The sequence below is a fragment of the Malus domestica genome, chromosome 12, assembly GCF_042453785.1.
Source record: "Malus domestica chromosome 12, GDT2T_hap1".
Classification (NCBI taxonomy): Eukaryota; Viridiplantae; Streptophyta; class Magnoliopsida; order Rosales; family Rosaceae; genus Malus; species Malus domestica.
In genome coordinates this window covers 26,353,704-26,374,893 of record NC_091672.1, presented here as the reverse complement: position 1 = coordinate 26,374,893, position 21,190 = coordinate 26,353,704, and the positions used below count along the sequence as shown (strand labels likewise).

At 39.0% G+C, this 21,190-nt stretch overlaps 3 protein-coding genes and 1 long non-coding RNA gene across 8 annotated transcripts; 1 reads left to right on the top strand and 3 right to left on the bottom strand.

Annotated features, from left to right (window-relative positions):
* Positions 1-902: 902 nt before the first annotated feature.
* On the bottom strand, positions 903-1,951 carry LOC108172040 (uncharacterized). The gene is made up of 2 exons (XR_011573925.1): positions 1,844-1,951; positions 903-1,437 (listed from the first exon to the last, which is right to left on the bottom strand). It is a non-coding gene; the product is annotated as an uncharacterized lncRNA (long non-coding RNA).
* Positions 1,952-7,348: 5,397 nt separating this feature from the next.
* LOC103430462 (protein RETICULATA-RELATED 3, chloroplastic) lies at positions 7,349-8,728 on the top strand. The gene has a single exon (XM_008368601.4). It carries the CDS (start codon positions 7,522-7,524, stop codon positions 8,599-8,601), a length of 1,080 nt encoding a protein of 359 aa, XP_008366823.2. The 5' UTR covers positions 7,349-7,521; the 3' UTR covers positions 8,602-8,728.
* Positions 8,729-9,519: 791 nt separating this feature from the next.
* LOC103430461 (putative zinc transporter At3g08650) lies at positions 9,520-13,797 on the bottom strand. 3 transcript variants are annotated; one of them, XM_070809389.1, is made up of 8 exons: positions 13,493-13,679; positions 13,344-13,373; positions 13,123-13,224; positions 12,285-12,931; positions 11,300-11,584; positions 11,058-11,186; positions 10,804-10,901; positions 9,520-10,645 (listed from the first exon to the last, which is right to left on the bottom strand). In XM_070809389.1, the coding sequence occupies exons 4-8, from the start codon at positions 12,753-12,755 to the stop codon at positions 9,832-9,834; spliced, it is 1,797 nt and encodes a 598-aa protein (XP_070665490.1). In that variant the 5' UTR covers positions 12,756-12,931; positions 13,123-13,224; positions 13,344-13,373; positions 13,493-13,679; the 3' UTR covers positions 9,520-9,831. The 3 variants fall into 3 exon arrangements, with proteins under 3 accessions (XP_070665490.1, XP_070665489.1, XP_008366819.3); XM_070809388.1 differs by lacking the exon at positions 13,344-13,373 and having other exon boundaries at positions 13,493-13,704; XM_008368597.4 differs by lacking the exons at positions 13,123-13,224; positions 13,344-13,373 and having other exon boundaries at positions 13,493-13,797.
* Positions 13,798-14,498: 701 nt separating this feature from the next.
* LOC103413924 (probable LRR receptor-like serine/threonine-protein kinase At1g06840) lies at positions 14,499-20,462 on the bottom strand. 3 transcript variants are annotated; one of them, XM_070809476.1, is made up of 21 exons: positions 20,225-20,462; positions 19,842-19,944; positions 19,615-19,765; positions 19,451-19,522; positions 19,297-19,368; positions 19,018-19,161; positions 18,856-18,927; positions 18,666-18,737; positions 18,434-18,508; positions 18,218-18,286; positions 18,042-18,110; positions 17,798-17,869; positions 17,630-17,713; positions 17,418-17,486; positions 16,816-17,339; positions 16,453-16,608; positions 16,069-16,352; positions 15,894-15,945; positions 15,536-15,786; positions 15,293-15,427; positions 14,499-15,130 (listed from the first exon to the last, which is right to left on the bottom strand). In XM_070809476.1, exons 2-21 carry the CDS (start codon positions 19,933-19,935, stop codon positions 14,786-14,788), a joined length of 2,862 nt encoding a protein of 953 aa, XP_070665577.1. In that variant the 5' UTR covers positions 19,936-19,944; positions 20,225-20,462; the 3' UTR covers positions 14,499-14,785. The 3 variants fall into 3 exon arrangements, with proteins under 3 accessions (XP_070665577.1, XP_070665576.1, XP_070665575.1); XM_070809475.1 differs by having other exon boundaries at positions 20,182-20,231; XM_070809474.1 differs by lacking the exon at positions 20,225-20,462 and having other exon boundaries at positions 19,842-20,177.
* Between the last annotated feature and the right edge of the window lie 728 nt (positions 20,463-21,190).

Below are 21,190 nucleotides of genomic sequence, written 5' to 3'. Positions count from 1 at the left end.
AAGTTCAGGGTCACCATCAGCTTGTGCACCAGCTTCGGATTGTGTCTCCTATCAGAGTGAGGAATAATAAAGAAAACTTTTAATTAAAAGGAAAACTAATGAAAAGGGCTTGAAAACTTTGAGTTTTAATGATAAGGACAAAATAAAGGGTAAAGTGAATAGTACCAGGATTGACTTTTTAGTGTAAAAATGTGGTTTTTCGTTAAAGTGAACAGTACCAGGTGCTTTTCGTTAAAGTTCCCTTAATTAAAAGATACAATACAATCAAAGCTACAGATGATGAGTATTAAAATAATCACAGGTGCCAAATGAAAATTGAAGTAAACACCACAAAAGACGCAAAAAATTGTTCAAATATGGTATCAAATTAACAAAATGCATCCTTCCTCAAGCAAAGAATTTGTACCTCGCTTGAGAATTAAAATAGCACATAGGAAATTGTAGAATCCATGGGACATTTAAGTGCAACGAATTGATAAAGGATCGAATGAATTGAAAAAGGTCAATGAACGGAAGTTAACAAGACTGTACAGTATAAAAGGTAAAAAGTGATGTGTAAATAGCATTACCCATAATTATATGTTACACAAAGGAGTTCAATATAGTATAGTACTAGAAAAACCGTCCACGCTCTGCTGTGGGTTTTGAAACCGTAATCCACAACAGCTATGAATCATTTCCACAGAAAAATACAAAATCTGGAAAACATAATTGCATTCTCAAATACATCAATTTGGATAATGCACACCTAGCAATGAATTGATACTCAAAAGCCAGCAGCAACACAATTGCATTCTCAAATACATCAATTTGGATAATGCAAATTTTGCTTCGGTAAATCCCACAAAACTGCAAATCAACACAGCTATCTCCAAAATAATTCAAAAACTAACCAGACATGGTAAAATAAGTATGTCGGTCTGCATTTACGTTCTATTTACTTTACATCAAGAGCCCATGTACAATCAAAAGGGCGGATTTTAAAGAGAAAACGAATATGATCATTGTGTCTTATTAATTACCCAAAATTCAAAAGGTTACATTCATAGTGTGTTGAAAAAGCTAATTACATTTCATTAAACTAAATTTTTTATAGAATATGGGGAATAAAGAACTTGTATTGTTTACATGGAAATAGAGTAACAAAGAACACCATTCACTAGGATCACTACTCATTTTATTACGTAGTTTCCTCCAACTGCAGTTGTTGAAATTGTAGGAAATCTTCGAAGCAACCAATACAACCGAGGAGGCAGCACGATGAGGCAACAATGTATTCAACCAAACCACGAAGCCATGAGAATTGAGTCAACCATGAAATGATCCAACCAAAATCAAAGTAAGCATATATCAGTTGTATGACGGTCATACTAATTAACTCTTATTCATTCCATGGGAGCAAAAGGCAACATCAAAAAAGTAATATTTATCACTTCACTGTAAAATCAAAGAAGCAATCGTCATGCAAGAATGAAAAATCTCACTTGCTGAATATTTTGAAATTTTCGCACTCCGAATTATATACACAATTCAATAATAAGGAAAAAAATTCTGACTTTCTCATCTTGTATTAATCCGTAGTTAAACAACCAAACAGAGCATAAAATTGATAGACCCCCAAAAGGAATTATATAAGCAATTGCATACAAAAGTTCCACTCACTGAGAATTGAGAAAAAAGGGAAAAAAAGAGCATAACCAAAACCATCAACTTCTCGAAAACAAAATATAGCGAAAACCCAGTGCTTTATTCATGAACAAAACCACCACCAGAGAACAATCAAAATTACAAATTTCCATTGGCAAATATATACTGGATTCTGAAAGTGATGAGAGGAATATACCTTTGGGGCGTCGATGCCAGAAGGGTGAGTTAGGGATCTGAGATGTTTGAGAGCTGGAATTTTTTAGCAATTCGGGCGAAAACGTTGAAGAACTTCAGAGTGAGACACACACAGAGTGGAGTGAGTCGGTCTGGACTAAAATAAGTAAAATGAACTTTACTTTTGCCACGTAATATAACATTATCGAGTAAATTGTAGCAATGGTCTATCAACTTTAATCAAATTGGAGCAATGGTCCCTCAACTAAAAATTCATTATCATTGATCCCTCAACTTATCAAAATGTGTAGCTATAGTCATTTTCATCAATTTCGTCAAAATTTTGTCAAAATAAGTTATGTTAGAATAACCATTTATATAATTAGGATCCCTCAACTCATCAAAGTGTGTGATTATGGTCTTTTTCGTCAACTACGTCAAATTTTTTGTTAAAACGAGTTATGTTGGAAGAACCATTGCTACATTTGGGTTAAAGTTAAGGGACAATTTCTCCAGTTGAATTAAAGTTGAGGGACTAATGGTAATAGATTTTTGTTAAGGGATCATTACTCTAATTAAGTTAAAATTAAATGACCATAACTACAATTTACTCTAAAATTATCACGTTGAACCTCCTTGAACGTAGGAGACAAGGCATCTCAAGGGAAAGCTAGCGGAGATGTGAGTAGACATTTATTTCAAAAAGATTTTCTTTTATCAAATATTAAGCATATGCTTAAGTAAAAATGATTTCTGTTACATTTAGGGGTAAAAATATTATATTTTCAGCTTATACTAGCTATGGCCAGTGCATGATTATATTTTAGCTTATATTAACTACGATTACTGTATGGTTACCATTTTCAGCTTACACTAGTTAAAATGTATGTTATGATCACAATAAGTGCTTGCACTAGTTAAAATGTATGCTATATCACCAATAAGTATTAGTAGTATACAGGCATGTAGTGAAAGGTTGATAACCCGTTAGGTGTGACCCATTAGGGTTGAAATAATTATAATAATGGGTGTTTCTAAGAGCAGTTCCACCGGAGGTGGAATAGCCCGGCACTCAGTGGAAAAAACAAGCTGGGACTCAACCAATTCACTCCAGCCCATGGAATAGACTGGCACCCAGCCCAAGCCAGTCCACAGGCCGGCCTAAAATCGACAGAGGAAGGAGACGGTCATTTGACGCCATGTTGACGTCATGGCTACCCCATCAACCCCCTTCCCCTGATAAATCCATATATTCAACACCATATCCCCCTTCCCCTTGCGAGCTCCGGCGAGACAACGACGAGGAGACCAGGATCGACTCTGTTCACCATCACAATCCCTCTCTGTTTCTCTCCCTGTTATTCGGACAACCACTCTCTCTTTCTCTCACTGTCTTTCTCTCACTGTCTCCCTTCCACTCTGCCATGCCAGAATCCGCATGGCTTTGCCTGCGCCGAAGAAAGAACGAAGTGACAGGGGAAGGAACTAACCCCAATCTGAAACCTTCTTCATAAAAAGACGATTCTACCCCTCTAACTCATCATCCAAACCGTGGGATCTGAAGATGAGATGGGCAGCCTCGTCATTTTACACCATAAAAAATTTCTAGAATGGTGTGGTGCGGGAGCGTTGGTGTGGGGAGGAGGAGGTCCATTTCCAGAAGAAGAAGAAAGGAAGAAGTCAGAAAGTAAAATACCAAATTATTATTTTATAATAAAAATTAATAATATTTTAATAAAATTGACTAGGCTATTTAGTTTTAGGGGTGGAGATGCATTGGTCTATTACTGTTCATTATAGTCTATCACTATTCACTTGAGTGGATAAATGGACTGGGTGCTGGAGCAAAGTCTTTAGGGATGGACTTGCTCTAAGGTGCGGACAGACAGTCCGAACAGTAGGTGCGGACAAAAATTCGAACGGAGGAGATGAAGAGACTTTTACCATTTACATGAAGGAGCTATATATCATATTTGATCATCTTGTATAGGCCCAATAATTGATCGATTTCTCTGACAAAGTAATGTCAAGAAAAAGCCGGTAACAAATATTTTGCGCTTTGTCAAAATAATACCAAGAATTATTTTGCGCAATTAAAAGCCGGTAACAAATATTTGTATACTTCGGTATCTGTCTTCATTGTGTGCATTGATAAAAGGATATTCGCCTTTCTTTGTAATGCAATCTTGTTTCCTCCATTTAAGCAAATCCCCTATTTTTTCTTTATTGTCTCTTCTCTCTTTGGTTCTTCATTCAATGGCATGACCTCTTTGCTCTCTGGTGGCCAACCTTTCAGTATTTCAGCATCACTTGGGTTTGCTGCTCTCTGGTTTCCATGTCACTAATCTCTCTCTCTCTCTCTCTCTCTCTCTCTCCATTTGATTGAATTATTTTCTCCCTTCTGTAGCAAACAAACACATTACACATGACATTTGTTTACTTACAGGACGTCCAAGATCAGCTGCTCCATACATTGGAGGCATGCAAGTTACCCGTGGGCCTTTGAGAACAAAGTATAATGCATATGAAATGATGTCTCTACCAATTATCTATATCATGTATTCCAAATGTTATCACTAAGCAGAAAGTTTTGATGTCATGACCTACCTTGACACGGCCACTTTGCCCCAGATTCTCACCGCTGTTGGCTTGCGCTCTTGGCCAAGCTCCTCATGATGGTAATAAAAATTAATTAAATTTTTCTATCACTGTTTCCACAATCCCATTTGTTTATTTGCTTTCTGTTTCCTAAATGTTCTTGCTTTATTGTAATCTCCAAATGGAAATCGCATCTCGTGGAAAATTTGATTTTGATGATATTCATAGTTGTCTTTTGCACACTGCATTGTTTTGCCATTGTTGAAGTATATAGCTTGTTTGATGTAGGTAATGTTTTGGATTTCGTTGGTTAATTCTATTTAGTGATTAATGTGACTGGTCTCTCATCGCTAGCAGTATGACGACTCATGATTGAACGCAAAAAAAACAATGATTTTGCTGAGCAAGACAGTGTTAGGAACAGGAAGAGTTTCCTGAAGTAAGACCGAGGACTCCGTTTGAATCCAAGCTTGCTCGTCCAAATGCACGCTTAAGAACTAGAGAACCATTACGCATTGTGAGAACACTTAAATAGTGCTGCATATTTGTAAATTTGTTTTTGCACCCTTGTTGATCGTTGGATAATAGGCTAGGATCAGTCTTGTTTTCCTACATTAAATTGCAGTGTCATTTTAAATTGGCAGCTAAAGGTGTTAGTTGAAGGAACTATACAATGAAATGTGAATTTTCATGCATTTTGTTACTCCATTTCTGCATCTGGATATTGCATGATGTTGATATTTGATCATATTCTTGATGGAGATCACTTGCTTGACTTATAATGAGGTTTGGTTGTTTTTGCAGGCTGATGCTTGCTTGATTTATAATGGGGTTTGGTTGTTTTTGCAGGCTGAAACTCTTCTTGGTACCTGAGATAACCGAGACAAGAAGCGTTATCTTCGGGCAGTGGTGGATCCAGGAAATAATATTATGGAAGTCAGTAAGAATAGCGTGCGCAGCGCGAAAATTTTTTTATACTTGAAATAGCATGCATATTATCATTTCATCGAGTCTTGGTAGGTCTAAAATCATTTGAAAATGCATACTACAGACATGTTAATGTAAGCAAAGGGCAGCATCCAAGGTATTCATGGACATTCATTAGATTTTGGTAGGCCTGAAGTCGGTTGGAGGGCAAGTATGAAGCCAACTCTAATCTTCAAAAGGGCAACACTCAAGGTATCCATGTACATTCACCGAAGTTCGGAAGGTCAGCACTTAAAGTGTCTATAGACGTTCATCAAAATTCGGAGAGTCAGCTGACCCCCAATGCCCCTTAATGGATCCGCCAGTGTCTTCGGCAGTGGTAGTCCTGCCAAAATACAATCGCTTTCGCATTAAGATATGGTGGACCTTAATAACTTTCTCATGTTATTCTATATGATTTTATAATCAAAGTTTATTAGTTGTATTTATTTTTATTTGTTATTATTAGATTTGGTGGATTTTTGTAAATTGGGTACTACGTAGATTTGGTGGATCTCTGTTATTTTTAGATTTGGTGGATCCTTATAGAATCTGTATGTGCCACACACGCGCACACATTTTATGGCAAAACATGATTTTCTATTGATTTTAAATTTTCTTCCACGAGTAGGGAGTATTAAGTATGTGCGGTGTAATTAACAAAATGTGAAGTGTTAATAAAACAAGCCTTAACCATTTTAAAAATATTTTCAAACGAGCTCTTAACATTTAGTAACGGTGATAACAATTCAAAGTACTTCCTAAGAGAATGGGCAAAAATTTGAGAGAGCCCACTCCCTAATTGAATCAGTTTCTGGTCCAGCGATCTATGATTTCTCAGCCAGTTCTAGTCTGGTTTTATTGTTCTTCCAACTTTTCTAGCATAAAGTAGGTGTCATGCTAGAAAGTTGGAAATTTACAAGAGAATTTTTATTTATTTTTTTTATGTCAAATGATAGATTTTGTTAAATTAGTCACCGACGGGGTTTGAACTCACGTCATTATGCAAGGGTTCAACATATTTCTATCAATGTGGTAAAGGGCCACTTGCAAGTAACATAAGAAATTTACAATCTATCAATTGAGATGGAAAGTTGGAAACAATATATATTGGACGGGACTAATGTTGGATCAACTGAGTCTAAAATAAAAGGAATCTCATAATTTTGTAAGAGTTACCTGACTATAAAGACAATATCGAGTTACTTTGCCGAAGATTTAATTCTACTATAAAGTTTCATAGTTTAGTAGCTACGATTAGACTGGACATGACCATAAAGTTTTTCTGTGCAATTTGACAACACAAAATTTTCTTTGGTTTGAAGCCATATATGAAAGAGTTGCACCCAAAACTCTCTCACCTACTTTAGTGGCACGTATCTTTTTTTCTTTTTTATTTTTTAATTTTTTTTATTGAGGAGAAAAATTGAAAAATTAACATTGTTACGTGAGTTACAAATGAATAATCAAGTGTCAACGAATGAGATGTATCATAGATCGTTAGACCATAACAAGTCTAATCGTCATTCTATTATCGTTGTGTTCTTAGTAGGAAGAGGGAGAGAACGAGCCCAAAGACTCCTTTTGGATTATCGTTGTGTCAACAAATCACATCAGTTGATTTAAAATTTTAGCTTTTTTAGTAGAGGTGTGCTATCCACACATCTCTTGTTAAATTCTGTCCGTTGATTTTCTTCAATTCATCTAATCCGACGGTCAAAAACCAAAAAATGTGTAGGAGAAGTAAAAAACATATGTGTGGATATCACATTCCTTTTTAGTATTTCCCTTACCAAAAACACCCTTTTTCACCAACCAAGTCCAAAGATCCGCCAACTAGATTCGCGTCCCCAAATACCATTTACCAGATTCCGCAATTGCGTCCGAGCTCAACCACGACACGTGTCAGAATCCCACGTGCGGTCCTGAAATGGAAATTCACACGCTCGGCGCCGCAGCGGAACACTAAATACTCCCCTCACTCTCTCCCTGTTTCTCTGTAATTTCTTAGGGTTTACGATTTCGGAGGACAGGGACGCGCCGCCCTCAATATTCCTTTTTGTAATTTTCCTCTTGGGGTTTTCTCATTACATCACTGATCATTCAGTTGGTTGAGATTTTGGATTCAGATCAAACATGGCAGCCGCCGCTCAGCTTCGTTGCTCTACTGTAGCTAAACACTGCTCGACTACCTCCGATAACCGCCGTTTCTCCGCCAATCCTAATTCTTCAATCTCCTTCCCCTACTCCAAAACCCAGAATCGCCCTCTCTTTTTCGTCCCAAAGCCCATCTGGGTCCAAAAGCCAGAGCTTTCGTTTTCCGGCGGAAATGGCGGCGGCGGCGCAGGAGCGGGAGGAAACAGCGGGGGGTGGAGCCGGGGCGGAGATGGGAGTTCCGATGACTCGTCGTCTTCGTCGTCGTCGGTTTCGGGATTCGGAGTTCTGGTTATGTTTCTCAATGGATGGAGATCCCGAGTCGCCGCCGATCCGCAGTTCCCCTTCAAGGTTCTGATGGAGGAGGTGGTCGGAGTCAGCTCCTGCGTCCTCGGCGACATGGCTTCCCGCCCCAATTTCGGCCTCAACGAGCTCGACTTCGTCTTCTCGACTCTCGTCGTCGGATGCATACTCAATTTCACGCTCATGTATTTGTTAGCCCCCACTCTGTCCGCCTCCGCCGCCACTCTTCCGTCGATCTTCGCCGGCTGCCCGGCCAGCCACATGTTCGAACCGGGTTCCTATGGATTGGTGAATCGATTGGGGACTTTGGTGTACAAAGGCACAGTCTTTGCCGCCGTTGGGTTCGTCGCCGGGCTAGCCGGAACCGCATTGTCGAACGGGTTGATCAAATTGAGGAAAAAAATGGACCCAAATTTCGAGACCCCAAATAAGCCGCCGCCAACCTTGCTCAATGCGCTCACTTGGGCAGCTCACATGGGTCTTAGCAGCAATTTGAGGTACCAAACGCTGAACGGGGCGGAGTTTTTGCTGGCGAAGGGGCTTCCTCCGCTGGCATTCAAATCGTCTGTGGTGGTTCTGAGGTGTTTGAACAATGTGCTGGGTGGAATGTCGTTTGTTGTGCTGGCGAGGTTGACCGGCTCGCAGAGCATTGCGGAGTCGAAACCGGCGGAAGGGGAGGTGGGATCGGCTTCAGAGAAAGAGAAATTGGTGGTGGTGGAGAGTGAGGATGTGCAGAGCAATCAGTCGACTAACAAATGAGGATTTGGTTTTCTTCTTGTTTTTGTTACGTGTTATCATTTTTGTTCATAACTTTGAACTGCAACAACTTGGGTGGCGCGGTGTTTAGGTTTTTTGTAGCAAAAATAAAATTCTAGGTTTGATGGAATTTCAGGCACTTGGAAATGCAAGTGCTGCCTCACAACTTGAATGCGTTTGCGAATTACAGGAGCTTTTTAATATTATGTTGGCAATCCCTTTGGAGATTTTCCGATTTGCAATTCTTTTTCGTCGAACTATATTCTAAACTACTATAATCTGTCAGGCGAGAGCCGATTTGAATGTGAATGTGGTTTTGAGAGCGGATACAAACTTAGGTGGCATACACACTGCCTTAGCCGAATGACCTAACTTGCGAAATTCCAAATATAAAAAAGGGATGGTTTTTTCATCTTCTTTTAAGCACGTTTAAGAATTCAGGTTTGCAGTTCTTGTTCGTCGTAGGAGAAACAGAACTTGACTGCGAGGGGAAGGGGGTGTGCATGTTGCCTGGCCAACTTGTCTAACTCACGTCCACCTTGTTCTGCGAGCGTTAAATCGCACATTTGGGTTGTTGAATTTGAGTTCTAAGAAGAAAATGGATGGATTTTGGATTTTCTTAGTACATTAGAGACAAAATGCTTGCATGAAATGAAAGTGTTCTTGAATAAGCATAGATTTGTCGACTAATCAAGATTTCAAATTGATGGCGGCCTAAGAAAACATGACTTTTCTTTTCCTTCTGAATGTGGTAGGTCGACTTGACATTGTCACTTCACCTAACTAGTAGTAAGATTTGCTTCCTTGGTACTTAAGTCGGGAGCAATCCACACAGCGTGCCCGTCCCCTTGCACTGTAGTTTGAATCTCTCGTTTTTTAGAATATCGCACGATAAAAAATGAGCTATCGACACAACAGCAGTTGTCTCTAACACCCTATATCAGGCTTTTTTCTGTCGTTCCATGTAAAATTTCAGGGTCAAAGGGATCAATCCAGTTCCTCATTCTTTTCTGCAATATAAATGAACATAGTTTATCACGAAAAAGACGTTACAACCTCCTCTAAAACCTGCCTCTAATGTTGCTCCTCCGTCCTCGCAGCATCTCTTCGATTTTTCAGCGGTATACTTTCCGGGGCACAGGTGCCAAACTTATATGCCTTGTACTTCAACCCCTCACAACCATGCAAAGGCACCTAAGCAATTACATTGACCAGCTGCAGCACTAGAGAATCTCATCTAACAGCCTCCGGTGCAGAATTACAGTAAGGTGTGTGCAAGCACACCAACTTTGTGCATGTCAAGCACAGAGTTGCAAATGCCACACCAATCAAAATCCCGCAGCTACTTTTCCGCACATCCAACTTCACTGCTCTCTTTACTACATTTCCAAAACTTGGGAGCAGTCCCCCACAAGCAAAAACCATCACATGGTCTAATCCGCTATAGTCAATTCCTGCAAGTATTGCTCCTATTGCTGATATTGGACCCACAAATCCAATTAAAGCAGCCGCCACAAGGGCCGCATGCCAGTTATCAGTAGCCCCAAAGATGCAGCTAGCCACAGCTGCACCTCGAGGGAGTCCATGTAGGGAGACAGGAAGGACCATGTGCCGACCAAGTCCATAAGCTTTTGGTGCAGCAACCCCTAGTGCAAGCCCTTCAGCCAAAGCATGGAAGGCAACAGCTCCACATGACAAGAATGCCTGGAGGGTGTGAATGCTTACTGGAAAACCATTTGCTGTGGGTAAGTTTTGAACTGAAGTTTTTTTGCGACCTGCGAGCTTCAAAATACTGGAGCTCAAAATATGGACGGATCCAGCTCCCATTGCAAGCAGAAATATAGTAGATAGAAATCCCATCTTTAACGAAAAAAGTAGCTGCAATGGTCTCCAGGCACCAAGAACAAAGGCAATGCCAGATGCTGCACCCATGAGAAGAGCATGCTGAAGATGAAAAGCTAAAGCAAATGCAACAAGAACAGTGCCACCGAGTAATGGTCCAAGACCAAAAAGTAATGAGACAAAGAAGCCAGAAGCATCCTCTGAGCTGTAACAATGTAAATTGTAAAATATAAGCGTATTCCCAAGGGTGGGGCAAATGTAGATTCTATATGTCAAGAAAACGTGTCAAAAGGAGGTCACCAAACAGTATAAACTACAAAAATTTGCGTAGTGACACAATTTTCAACATTAAATTTGACTCACTTGTAATCATGGGTGAAATTCTGAAAAAGAGTGCTAAGAGCTTCCATGAATGCTACAGAGAGAGTGGCTGCTGATGCAACCTGCGATGGAGAGGCTTCCTACAACCAAAATGCAAAAGAAGTTATTGAAAATGGAACACAGAACATTGAGGAGACATTTGATAATGTAAATTGACAAGGATCTAAAAGCCTACTGCAAATGACTTAAGCATGTGAAGAAACAAGAAGCATGAAGAAGTCCCACACGAACCTTACCTTAAATGCATCAGGAAGCACCTCAGCAACAACCATCCAGATCATACATCCAGCAGCAAAGCCCGTACAGAAAGGAAGAAACTTGCTAAATGCATCAGCGCAGATGAAAGAAGGAACTGCTACAAGGGGCTGCAACAGCAATATATGCAGGAGACCATTAAGTTAAAAGGCTCAACGAGCAAATCAACTAGAATTGGTTACATATTCTCAAATCCCATGAATTTTAAAAACTAAATAATTACCTGTGGTAATGATGTAATCACGCTCCATAACATGGCATTTTGCGGAGAAACACCCCTGGATGCAAGCACCATACTCACAGCTAAGCCTTCTGGTATGTTGTGTACAGCAATAGCCAAAGTTACCAAAAGTCCCTGAGAGAAACCCTTTGAGCCAGCAAAGGAAACCCCAACACCAGAACCCTCTCCGAACGAATGAAGAGTCATTATTCCAATCACAAGAACGACTTTAGTTGCATCTGCACCTTTGATGTCTAACATACTAACCTCTCCATAGTGTTCAAGAAACTGAAACCAGATATATATAACGATGTAAGACATAATGAGAGCTTGATGCATTCTAGCATTATGTAAAAGATAAGCCCACAATTATGCACAAGCAAACATTTTTCAATGAGATATTGTACAACTACAGTATTTGTTAGTTGATAAAATCTGAAAATTAAAAGCCAGGAAAACATCTTACCATCCATGTCCTCCCTCATGAAATGATAAAACTGAATAATTGAAAGGGATGCTTATGGACTATGAGGACAACTTATGCATATGCAAATCAGGTTTCTTGAAATATCGTATTACACACCATAAAAGCTTTCTTTTTTGAAAGAACAGTGAAGAAGTCTATAATTTATTTTTTCAACTTTATAGATTATTGGTTCACGCCCATGAGCAGTAGGTCTCGGGTTCGAGACTTGGGAGCAGCCTCTCCATAAATGGGGGTAAGGCTAGCCGACATTCACCTCTCCCAGACCCTGCGTAAAGCGGGAGCCTTGTGCACTGGGTACGACCTTTATAGATTATTGGTTCAGAAAGTAATCACACACGTTAACACTGCAAATAGAACAGGCCTAACCTCTCCGCCAAATGCAATCAAAATGTGTATTCTATGGAACAGGAAGCAAATTTCTAGAAAGGGAAGAAGCAACTACAAGTACAAAAATGGCAAAAACATAAAAGATAGATGAAAATAAGGGAGATGATTCAATACCTGCTTGCACAGCCAAATAAAAAGGCCCCCAGCTAAAAGCCCATGAACGACCCAGTTCCCAGCACCATGACCTTGCCCTTCCTGTATAAGATCGAAGCTTGCAGCCAACATTACACCAGCTGCCATACCATTGCATAATCCCGCCCATTGTGGATCAAGCTCAACAAAGAAGAATGGGACCGCACCTAAACCTGTAGCAGCAGCCATTGCCAACGTAAATAACGCAACAGTAGAGACTGAGACTTTGCTGTTTGCGCTCTTCGCCTCACCCAGTCCATTTTTAGAAACCTCAAAATTTAAGGAACTCTCCTGACCAGTGCCATCAATAACATTACTTCTCACATTTTTGTGTGGAGGAGATCTCAGCTTTTGTGAAACTTCATTTTCCAACTCTGATGTAGCATATCCAAACAGAACTAGGGAGAACAGTGAAAATAATAGGACCTTCCTAAATGTGAACTCCATTTTCATTCGTACAGAGTTCACAAAAAGACAATAATTTTAACTTCAGGATCTTGAGAGAAGCCCCCTGTATTCTTCTCTTGGATGCAATCAGTAATACTGGGCTCTACTGAACCATCAGATGCCACTTATCCGCGATAGCGTAAGACACCCTGCCTTGATTGATGTCTGCCTTGTGGACAACCCTGCAGATTGCCGAAGGCTTCACTACATTAGTAATGCAATAACACTTCCACATTCCTTGGTTACACACGACACACCTTTTGATCTAAATTATGTTGTAAAACTATAGCTCTCAAATAAACGAAAAACAATTTGCTAAAATACGTAATTACTGATTAGTTTAGCACTAAATTGCACATCAAAGAAGATGAACCTTCACTGATTTACAAAATCGGACTGCAACCCGAAAATATAAGGCCTCAATAAAGGATACTGGCTTTGTAGATCATCACAAGCTCAGAGATATGTAACCCACCTTCACAAACAATGTGATAATACAGAATCCAACCGTTGTAAATTATATAAGCAATAACCTAGGTGATTAAATTAACAATTCAAGCAATTAATTTGAAATTAAGCAACTCATCACAATACCCTTTTCCGAAATTTCATCAAATTCTTCTCCTTTCAGACGAAATAACAGCAATCAAACAGCACATTACCAATGAATCAATCAAATAAAGAAAACCCCAAAAGGGAAATTGGGAATCAGAATAAGAAAATTGAGAAATAAAAAACCTTACCGATAGAACAAAAGAGGCCCGGGAAGGAAGGAAGAAAAGCAGCAGAGCGCGGGGGCTTGACTGAGACGTCAGTCAACCGCAATTCAGATGGCGACTGAAAAGGTTTCCCGGTAAAAATAAACCCTTCCGTCGAGTTTTGGCCTCGAAATTGAATTAAATTGAATTTGATTAAATAAATGTATAAGACAACGTGGGGATAATGAGATAAATTCGAATTTAACGTTTTGAGTAGTGGGAGTAAAATGGTGGTCCTCTTTGGGTGGGATTTGGATTTCATTTGCAAAAGGGAAAAATGGTGGGACTTTATTGGAATTTTATTAAATCTTGTGGGTCAGCAGTCAGAGCACTCAGCTCCTTGGTTTTGCCAAAACTAAAAGAAATTTTTCGTTATGATTGAATACGAGTCGTATATTACGTGCATTTATATGAGTGGTGAAATTTTTTATTTTTTAAGTTGTTAACTTTTTACCATCTTGTCTACCGGTCATTTTGAAAAATCTCTTCAAAACCAAGCTTCAGAAGTCAGAAAACAAAAAAAGAAAAAAATTGTAAGAATTCTTTCAGCTTTTTATATTTTTTGAGATTGTCATAATTTCTCATTATGATATTTGAGATTAAAAATTGATAGTAGTGGTCTCTGAAATTGTCCACCGTCAATCATTTTGTGAAAATCTCCATCAAATTGAAAAAACCATTATTTCAAGTGGAGGGGTTGATTTGATAAAAATACCCTTAATTTAACAGAGATTTTCATGAAATGATCAAAATGATTGACAGTGAGCAATCTCAGAGACCATACTAGCTAAAAATCATTGAGGTTTTAATTTTTTTTAGTTTGCATATGAAGTTTTGACATTCAACAAATTTACACATTCCGTTAAATTGACCATCAATTGTTAACTCTTATAGTAACACAGATGGTACAATTAGTGGATTTGGAGGAGGATTTAGACGGTTAATTTGACATAAGTTGGTTTTAATTTTCAGATAGTAGTAGAACAAGGTCTAGGATGCTAACTTATGTACATTGCCCATTACTCATCTTTTCGTTCTTTACATAGACAAAATCCGAGACAAAACTCCATTTTTTACATCCGAAAACTCGCACATCATGTTTTGTTTCTACGTCCCGGAAAACGGAGACAAGGTTAAAAGAAACACCCGAGACTCGTCTTTGTTTTAGTCGGAGGAGGAGGAGCTTTACTTCTTTGCATGCCACCAATATATACAGCGTCACTTGGCCAGCGTGCGAGGGGATTATAGTGAGAGGGACATGTGTGTGTAAACTTTTCTTCATCGAGGCACTATGGTCGGGACAACGCCACTGGTTAGATCACTTCCTGCCAGCAGGCTGGAGGACATGTTGGATCGGTCTCCGGTCATGAAGGACGACGAGGTTGGTGACTGGTCACTGTACGAGGAAGTAGATGGCGAGAATATGGTGTCGGTTGCCGGCATGATTTTGAGTATGTTTTCGATCTCCCTCACCACTTCCAGCATATGAGGGCGCTTATCTGGCTTTTCGTTACAACATCTGAGGGCCAAATCTAGAAACCTCTCAACACATTTGGATGGATAGGATCGCATTCTTTTGTCTATGATTGAGAACACCAGCCCTGCCTGATAAGCCAGATTCACCTGAAAAAGATGAATATAATTTCGCGATTATTAGCCTCAGCGAATAAATATTAGTGCTCGGTGTGTTGAGACAGGATCTGTGTCAGCATGCCGAACACTGGTGCATTTTTCAGACAAAATCTCAGCAACAGAAATCCCAAAGAAGTGATGTCTCAATGGTACCTCTCGAACTATGTTTTTGCCGTGTGAAATTGGCTGACCGCCGGTAAGGAGCTCCAGAAACACGATTCCTAGGCTATAGACATCGCTTTTGTCCGTCAACTTATTGGTCAGGAAATACTCTGGATCAATGTAACCCTGCAATGTATGATTCAAAAACAAAAGAGTTATGAATTAAACAACGCTTCTTGACGCTTATTTGTAATTCTACAGCTGGTTCATATGCTCTGCATGATTTTAACATACCGGCGTTCCTTTCACAACTGTAGATACATAAGAGGACCCGGTCCCTTCATCATCCTGCGGAGGTGCAAGTCGCGAGAGTCCAAAATCCGCCACTTTGGCCACGAGGTTGGAGTCCAAGAGTATGTTGCTGGCTTTGATATCCCGGTGGAATATTGGAGGATTTGCCTCGGTATGGAGATAAAGGATGCCTTTAGCGGAACCTAATGCAATGCGTAACCTCATAGTGAAGTCCAGGCTTCCCTTGGCTTTAACTGTCATATCATAGTGAGTACAAAACTTTAGAAGACGAGTATCCAGATACGCACATATGAATACGAGTAGTCATTTAAGAAACTGGGAATGCTGGAAATTTTCGTACCCCAAAGCCAGTCGTGTAAGGTACCATTAGGCATAAACTCGTAAACCAGCATCTGCACAAGCAACAAGAAGATATAATTTGATTAAAGATACAAGCAAATCATAAGAAAAACCAGCTGCAACTTATAGTGCAAGCAACAGCGATGAGTAATTGTTCATGACTGCAAGCTTCATACCTGCTCCCCTTCTTCATCACAATATCCCACCAAAGAGACTAGGTTTCGGTGATGTACCCTTGATAGCAGTTCTATCTCGGTCAAGAACTCCTTTTGGCCCTGTAAGGATCCTTCTTCTGCATGCTTTATGGCTACAGCTGTGTTATCGGACAAAATGCCTTTGTAAACTTTCCCATAGCCTCCTCGTCCAAGTTGCATTGAAGTATCGAAATTCTGAGTAGCTACTTTCATTTCTTTGAAAGTGAACGCCTTTACACCTTCAATTCTCATAGAGATCTTTAAGGCTGCAAAGAGCGGTAAGGACTTCATTCTACTTTCTAGGATGATAGTCACCGGAATAGCATCTTCAAAATTTGGTCTTATCAATTACAATTAAGAGCTTACATGAATGTCTCCGTGATGGTGGTGGGTAACGGTGTTTGACATATCTTTTGGTCACAAGCATGGCTATTGCAGGAATAATGACAACAGCAGCAATGCATCCTATTATAACACCTGCTAAAGCTCTCTTGCTAATGCCCTTTTGCCGCTCAACAATCACTATAACAACGAAACAAATAAGTTACTCAACCAAGAATTAGAAACATGTTCTCGTCTTTATGACATGCTATCAAGGCAATCAATTTGTCAAAGTTACTAACACGTAAAAATAAGGGAATCCAATTCCAAGCAAATATAAAAATGCAGCAAAATATCCAGACGACTTTGAAAGAACAAAAATAAAGATGTTTGTAATAAAATACGTACTGTTCGAATAAGGTCCCAGCAGAGTGAATTTGAGAAGCTCATACGGTCCAAAGAAATCAGTTGGAGGAACATCCCATGATGTAAGCTGGCCTCTCAATCGCTGAACCTCACTTGCATTAAATAAATTCAAGTGTGGATTGATGAACATAGGAAAAAACTTCATATGCATCAGCAAACGAGGCCCTTCTTGCCAGACAAATGAATCAATTGATAATTGATAAAGGCGCAGGTTGAGAACACTAGTTAAGTAGATTTCAAAATTGTGTTTATGAGGAGAAAAATATGAAAAACTCGGACTTTTTAGACGATAGTCAACTCTTAAAGGTGATGCACAAAAGCATGGAACTGGGGAAGATGGGACATATTCGTAGAAATAGTCTGTTGGACATTCTTGGCTAGAGCAGGTCATTGGTTGAGTGGAGTTTATCGAGTTTTCAGAGATCCCGTCTCCTCCAGCTTCAGATCGACAGAACTGGCCTATATTTGGTACACTTGCACTCTTGCAGACAGGATTTCCTTCAAGCCTGAGAAAAGCTGCTATAAGTAAGAATCTGAAATTATCGAAGTAAAACAAAGTGTAATGTTGCTAATAATTTTCATACCTCAAAGTGACATTTTCAGGAGGATTTAGCTCTTCCGATATTTGTGAAAGCAAATTGTTCCGAAGATCACTGCAATAATCGACTAGCATATAAGTTTCACTCTAAAATCTTACTATAATTCATTGCAAAATTTAAATCAAAGGTCACTGAAAAGGGAAAGCACTCCAAGAAATCTAATAATTTATGTTGCTCTTTCTGCTCGAGGAACATACAGTGCAAATCTAGCTGTTGTACTGAAAGGTATATTCCGCCACATAGCAGGGACAGAACCCGTAATAAAATTGTCGTGGAGCGACCTGTAATAGAATCATTATAAGAATCTGATCTAGTGTTCATATACAATCCGAAACAAAAATTTAGGGAAGTAGACAGATTCTTACACTTTCTCAAGAGCTGGAAGATCATAAAAACTCTCAGGAATCGATCCATTAAGATGGTTGTCTGACAGAATGCTGCGATAGTAACGAGTATGTCAACAAGAAGCTGCTTAAATCAACCATTTAACTACAGATAGTGATATCTAATAATTTTCTTGTGCCCCATTCATTTAAATTTAACATACTGATGAACCAAAGTGAAGTAAACATAGAACATGTTACAAATTTACGCAGGCCAGCAACATACATTGTTGTTATATTGTGAGAAAGTCTGTGTGACGGTATGGATCCAGAAAGTTGATTCCGGCTTAGATCTCTGTGCCATGAAGACAGTAAAAGGTTAGGCAATAGGAGCATGAATGGAAGACTAAATAAACGCATTATAGTGCTGATTGAACGTCGTTGAACCATATCAATACCTACATATAACTAAGGTTAGCTATCCTGCTAAAGTCAGGAATTTCTCCCTGCAAACTGCAATTCCTAAGACTTCTGCCAAATCAGAAAGACAAAAACAAAAAAAAAAGTATCAGAAATCCTTCGAAACAAATTTTTGCACCATGTAATAAACGCAAAATAAAGCATCCCGAGAAGCAGAAATACTGGAATCAAAGAAGGGGAAGTAATAAAAGAACTTACAGTTTTGTTAATCTGGAAAGGTTTCCATAAGAGGCTGGAATCTCAGTCCCACTGAAGTTGTTGTTATCGCACTGACTGAAAAATGGAAGGAACAACATATATAAAGAAAGATATTATTTCTGTCAACCAAGAAGAAAATCTGGTCAAGAAGAAACTTTACCAACTAAGATCCGATAAACGGAAACAAGTTACTCCAAATTAAAAATGCAGACAGTGTCGGAATATGACATACATGATGCGCACATTCGGTAACATGGATAATTCTGGTGGTAGATATCCGGATAAGTTATTATTATCGAAAAGCCTGTAAAATTTTGTGTCAAATGTATACAGTCAGGAATCAGTCAACAAGTATCAATACAGACGACGTCCAAAAACAACACAAGAAAATTATACAAGAACAAGACAATATAAAATCTCACAAGTGAAGAAGATTGGATGCTTTAGAAAGCTCAGGTGGAATTCGACCGCTGAAGGAGTTGTTGTTCAAGTGGCTGCGAAGCAAGGTACATGAAACTGTCAAACATGAGAAACGTAAAACGTAACCTGACTTTAAGTAGTATTTAGCTTGAACATGTACTTACAAATGTTTTAAACTGGCCATGTTAGCAAATGATTTTGGAATTGGACCTGACATATAGTTCTGATCGACTTGTAGTCTAGTTAAATTTGTAAGATAACCGAGCTCAGGAGGTAAGGAACCAGATAGTTTGTTTCCATTCAAGAGCCTGCATAAAAATGCATCACAACAAAAAGATAATAAATTTTGTACCTTAAAACAGTGATTTATGTTGATATTTCTTTACATGAATAGGGTGGATGTACAAAAATACGTTGACAAAATAACATGAACTCAAACTTACAAGAGCTTCAAGGATGAAATGTTTCCGATCTCCTTCGGTATAGGTCCACTTAATTCATTCCACATGAAATCTCTGCCAGCAAAGAGGAAATATAAATGTCATCAATTAGAAAATAACTAAACGATAATCCGAAGAAACTGTCGAAAAAACTCACAATATCAGAAGTTGGGATAGTTGGCCAAGCTCAGGTGCTAAAGTTCCTGAGAGATTCATATTCAGCAGTTGGCTGCATCAAATTATGATTACGAATAAAATTCAGTGACAGACAGCACTTATGTTATTTAAAAACGATAGAGCAGTATGAAAACAAATACATACAGTTCCCGGAGGTGCAAGTATCCATCATCCCCAACAGCATCAAAACAGAAAACTCCAGTCCAATGAGATTCGCAAGGATCCCCGTTGTCCCAATTCCTTAGATGATTCTTAGGATCAATTAATCTGCTCTTGACTGCTCTCAGTACATTGACTGCAGGGGCACAAACCATAAGTTATACTCTTCAATCTCATCGTATAAAGCAGCAAAGATTGAGCCAAAAATTCACCTTCTGAAGGATTTGTAACTTTTGCAACGGCAAACAGCATTAAGCAAGAACACAGGAGAGCAACGACACATCCAGAAGCTCTCAGCTTTAGCATTCTCACACCCTATGGAACCAACCCAAATGAGCAATATCCAACAACTATTCAAATTTCAAGCTACAAATTACCTTAATTCTCAACTTTCTTTCACACAAGAAGCAAACTAGAACAGGCAACAGAGTTATAGAACAAGATAGAAATAGATAAGGAAACTGCTAATAGTGGCACGCTCGCAATATCTAATCTCTCGGCCTGTTCCAGTGGCTAGTGCGCTTTCGGGTAAATAAAACAGTTACAAAATACCTCTCAACTTCTAACAAACATGTAACTGCAACCTACAAATTACCTAAAAATCTAAACTTCCTTTCGTAAGAAGTACTAGAACAACATGCAACAGAACAATATAAGAAGGGATAAGGAAACTGCTAGTAGTGGCACGCTCGCAATTTCGGGCAGACAAAAACAGTAACAACTTTCGTGTCGATTTCAAAAGAAAAATCATATTGGTGGACTTTGAGACTTTGCGACTTATGAGTTAACTTATGAGACAGGTACTTAGGAGGGACAGGAACACGGTTCCAAAATCGAAGTCAAGTCAATAGGAAGGATGGTAAGGACGAAGACGATGAAGTCCTGAAACATCATTGTCGACAAGGTAAGCCTTATCATGAGTTCCAACACTGAATTATGGTGCCTTGGATTTTCAGTTAGTTGGAATAAGCATTGGTGTTTTGTTCTGTTTGATGCTTTTTTTAGTCCAAAGTTTTTTAAGTGCAAGAGATCGAATGAAGATACTTCGAGATACGGCGTCTGGCTTTGTCTCAGAGCTAGTGGATGTGAAGGCAAAGGTTGTTAACGTTTGGGAGACGACTTCTCTGTTCCTACATTACGTTGACCTAAGATTTCCACGAACCTTCGTTTTAGTGCTGTTGTTGGTCACATATCCAACTGATCACTTGATCACATACTTTGTTTATCATTTTTTTTGTGCTTACATGTTAAACGAAATGATTTATGCACATATTTTTTCTCCTTTTCGATATTGTTTGTTTATTTTCGTTTGATTCTTCTTTGTTTTGTTCGATCCAAATACTAGAAAGTGGAGAAGAATAAGCGTGTGCACGAGGGGAAAAAATATGTAGAAATCATTTTCGTAAGAGGATAAAGAAAATGGTGCGTTTAGCTGCTTTGGACGAGTGATATTAGGAAGCAGAGAATTGAATAAAAATTCAGATCGATAAGCAAATTTTAAATCACTTGAATTTTAAGTTTCTTTCCGTCGGTGCTCATAAACATTGAAAATTGGATGTGC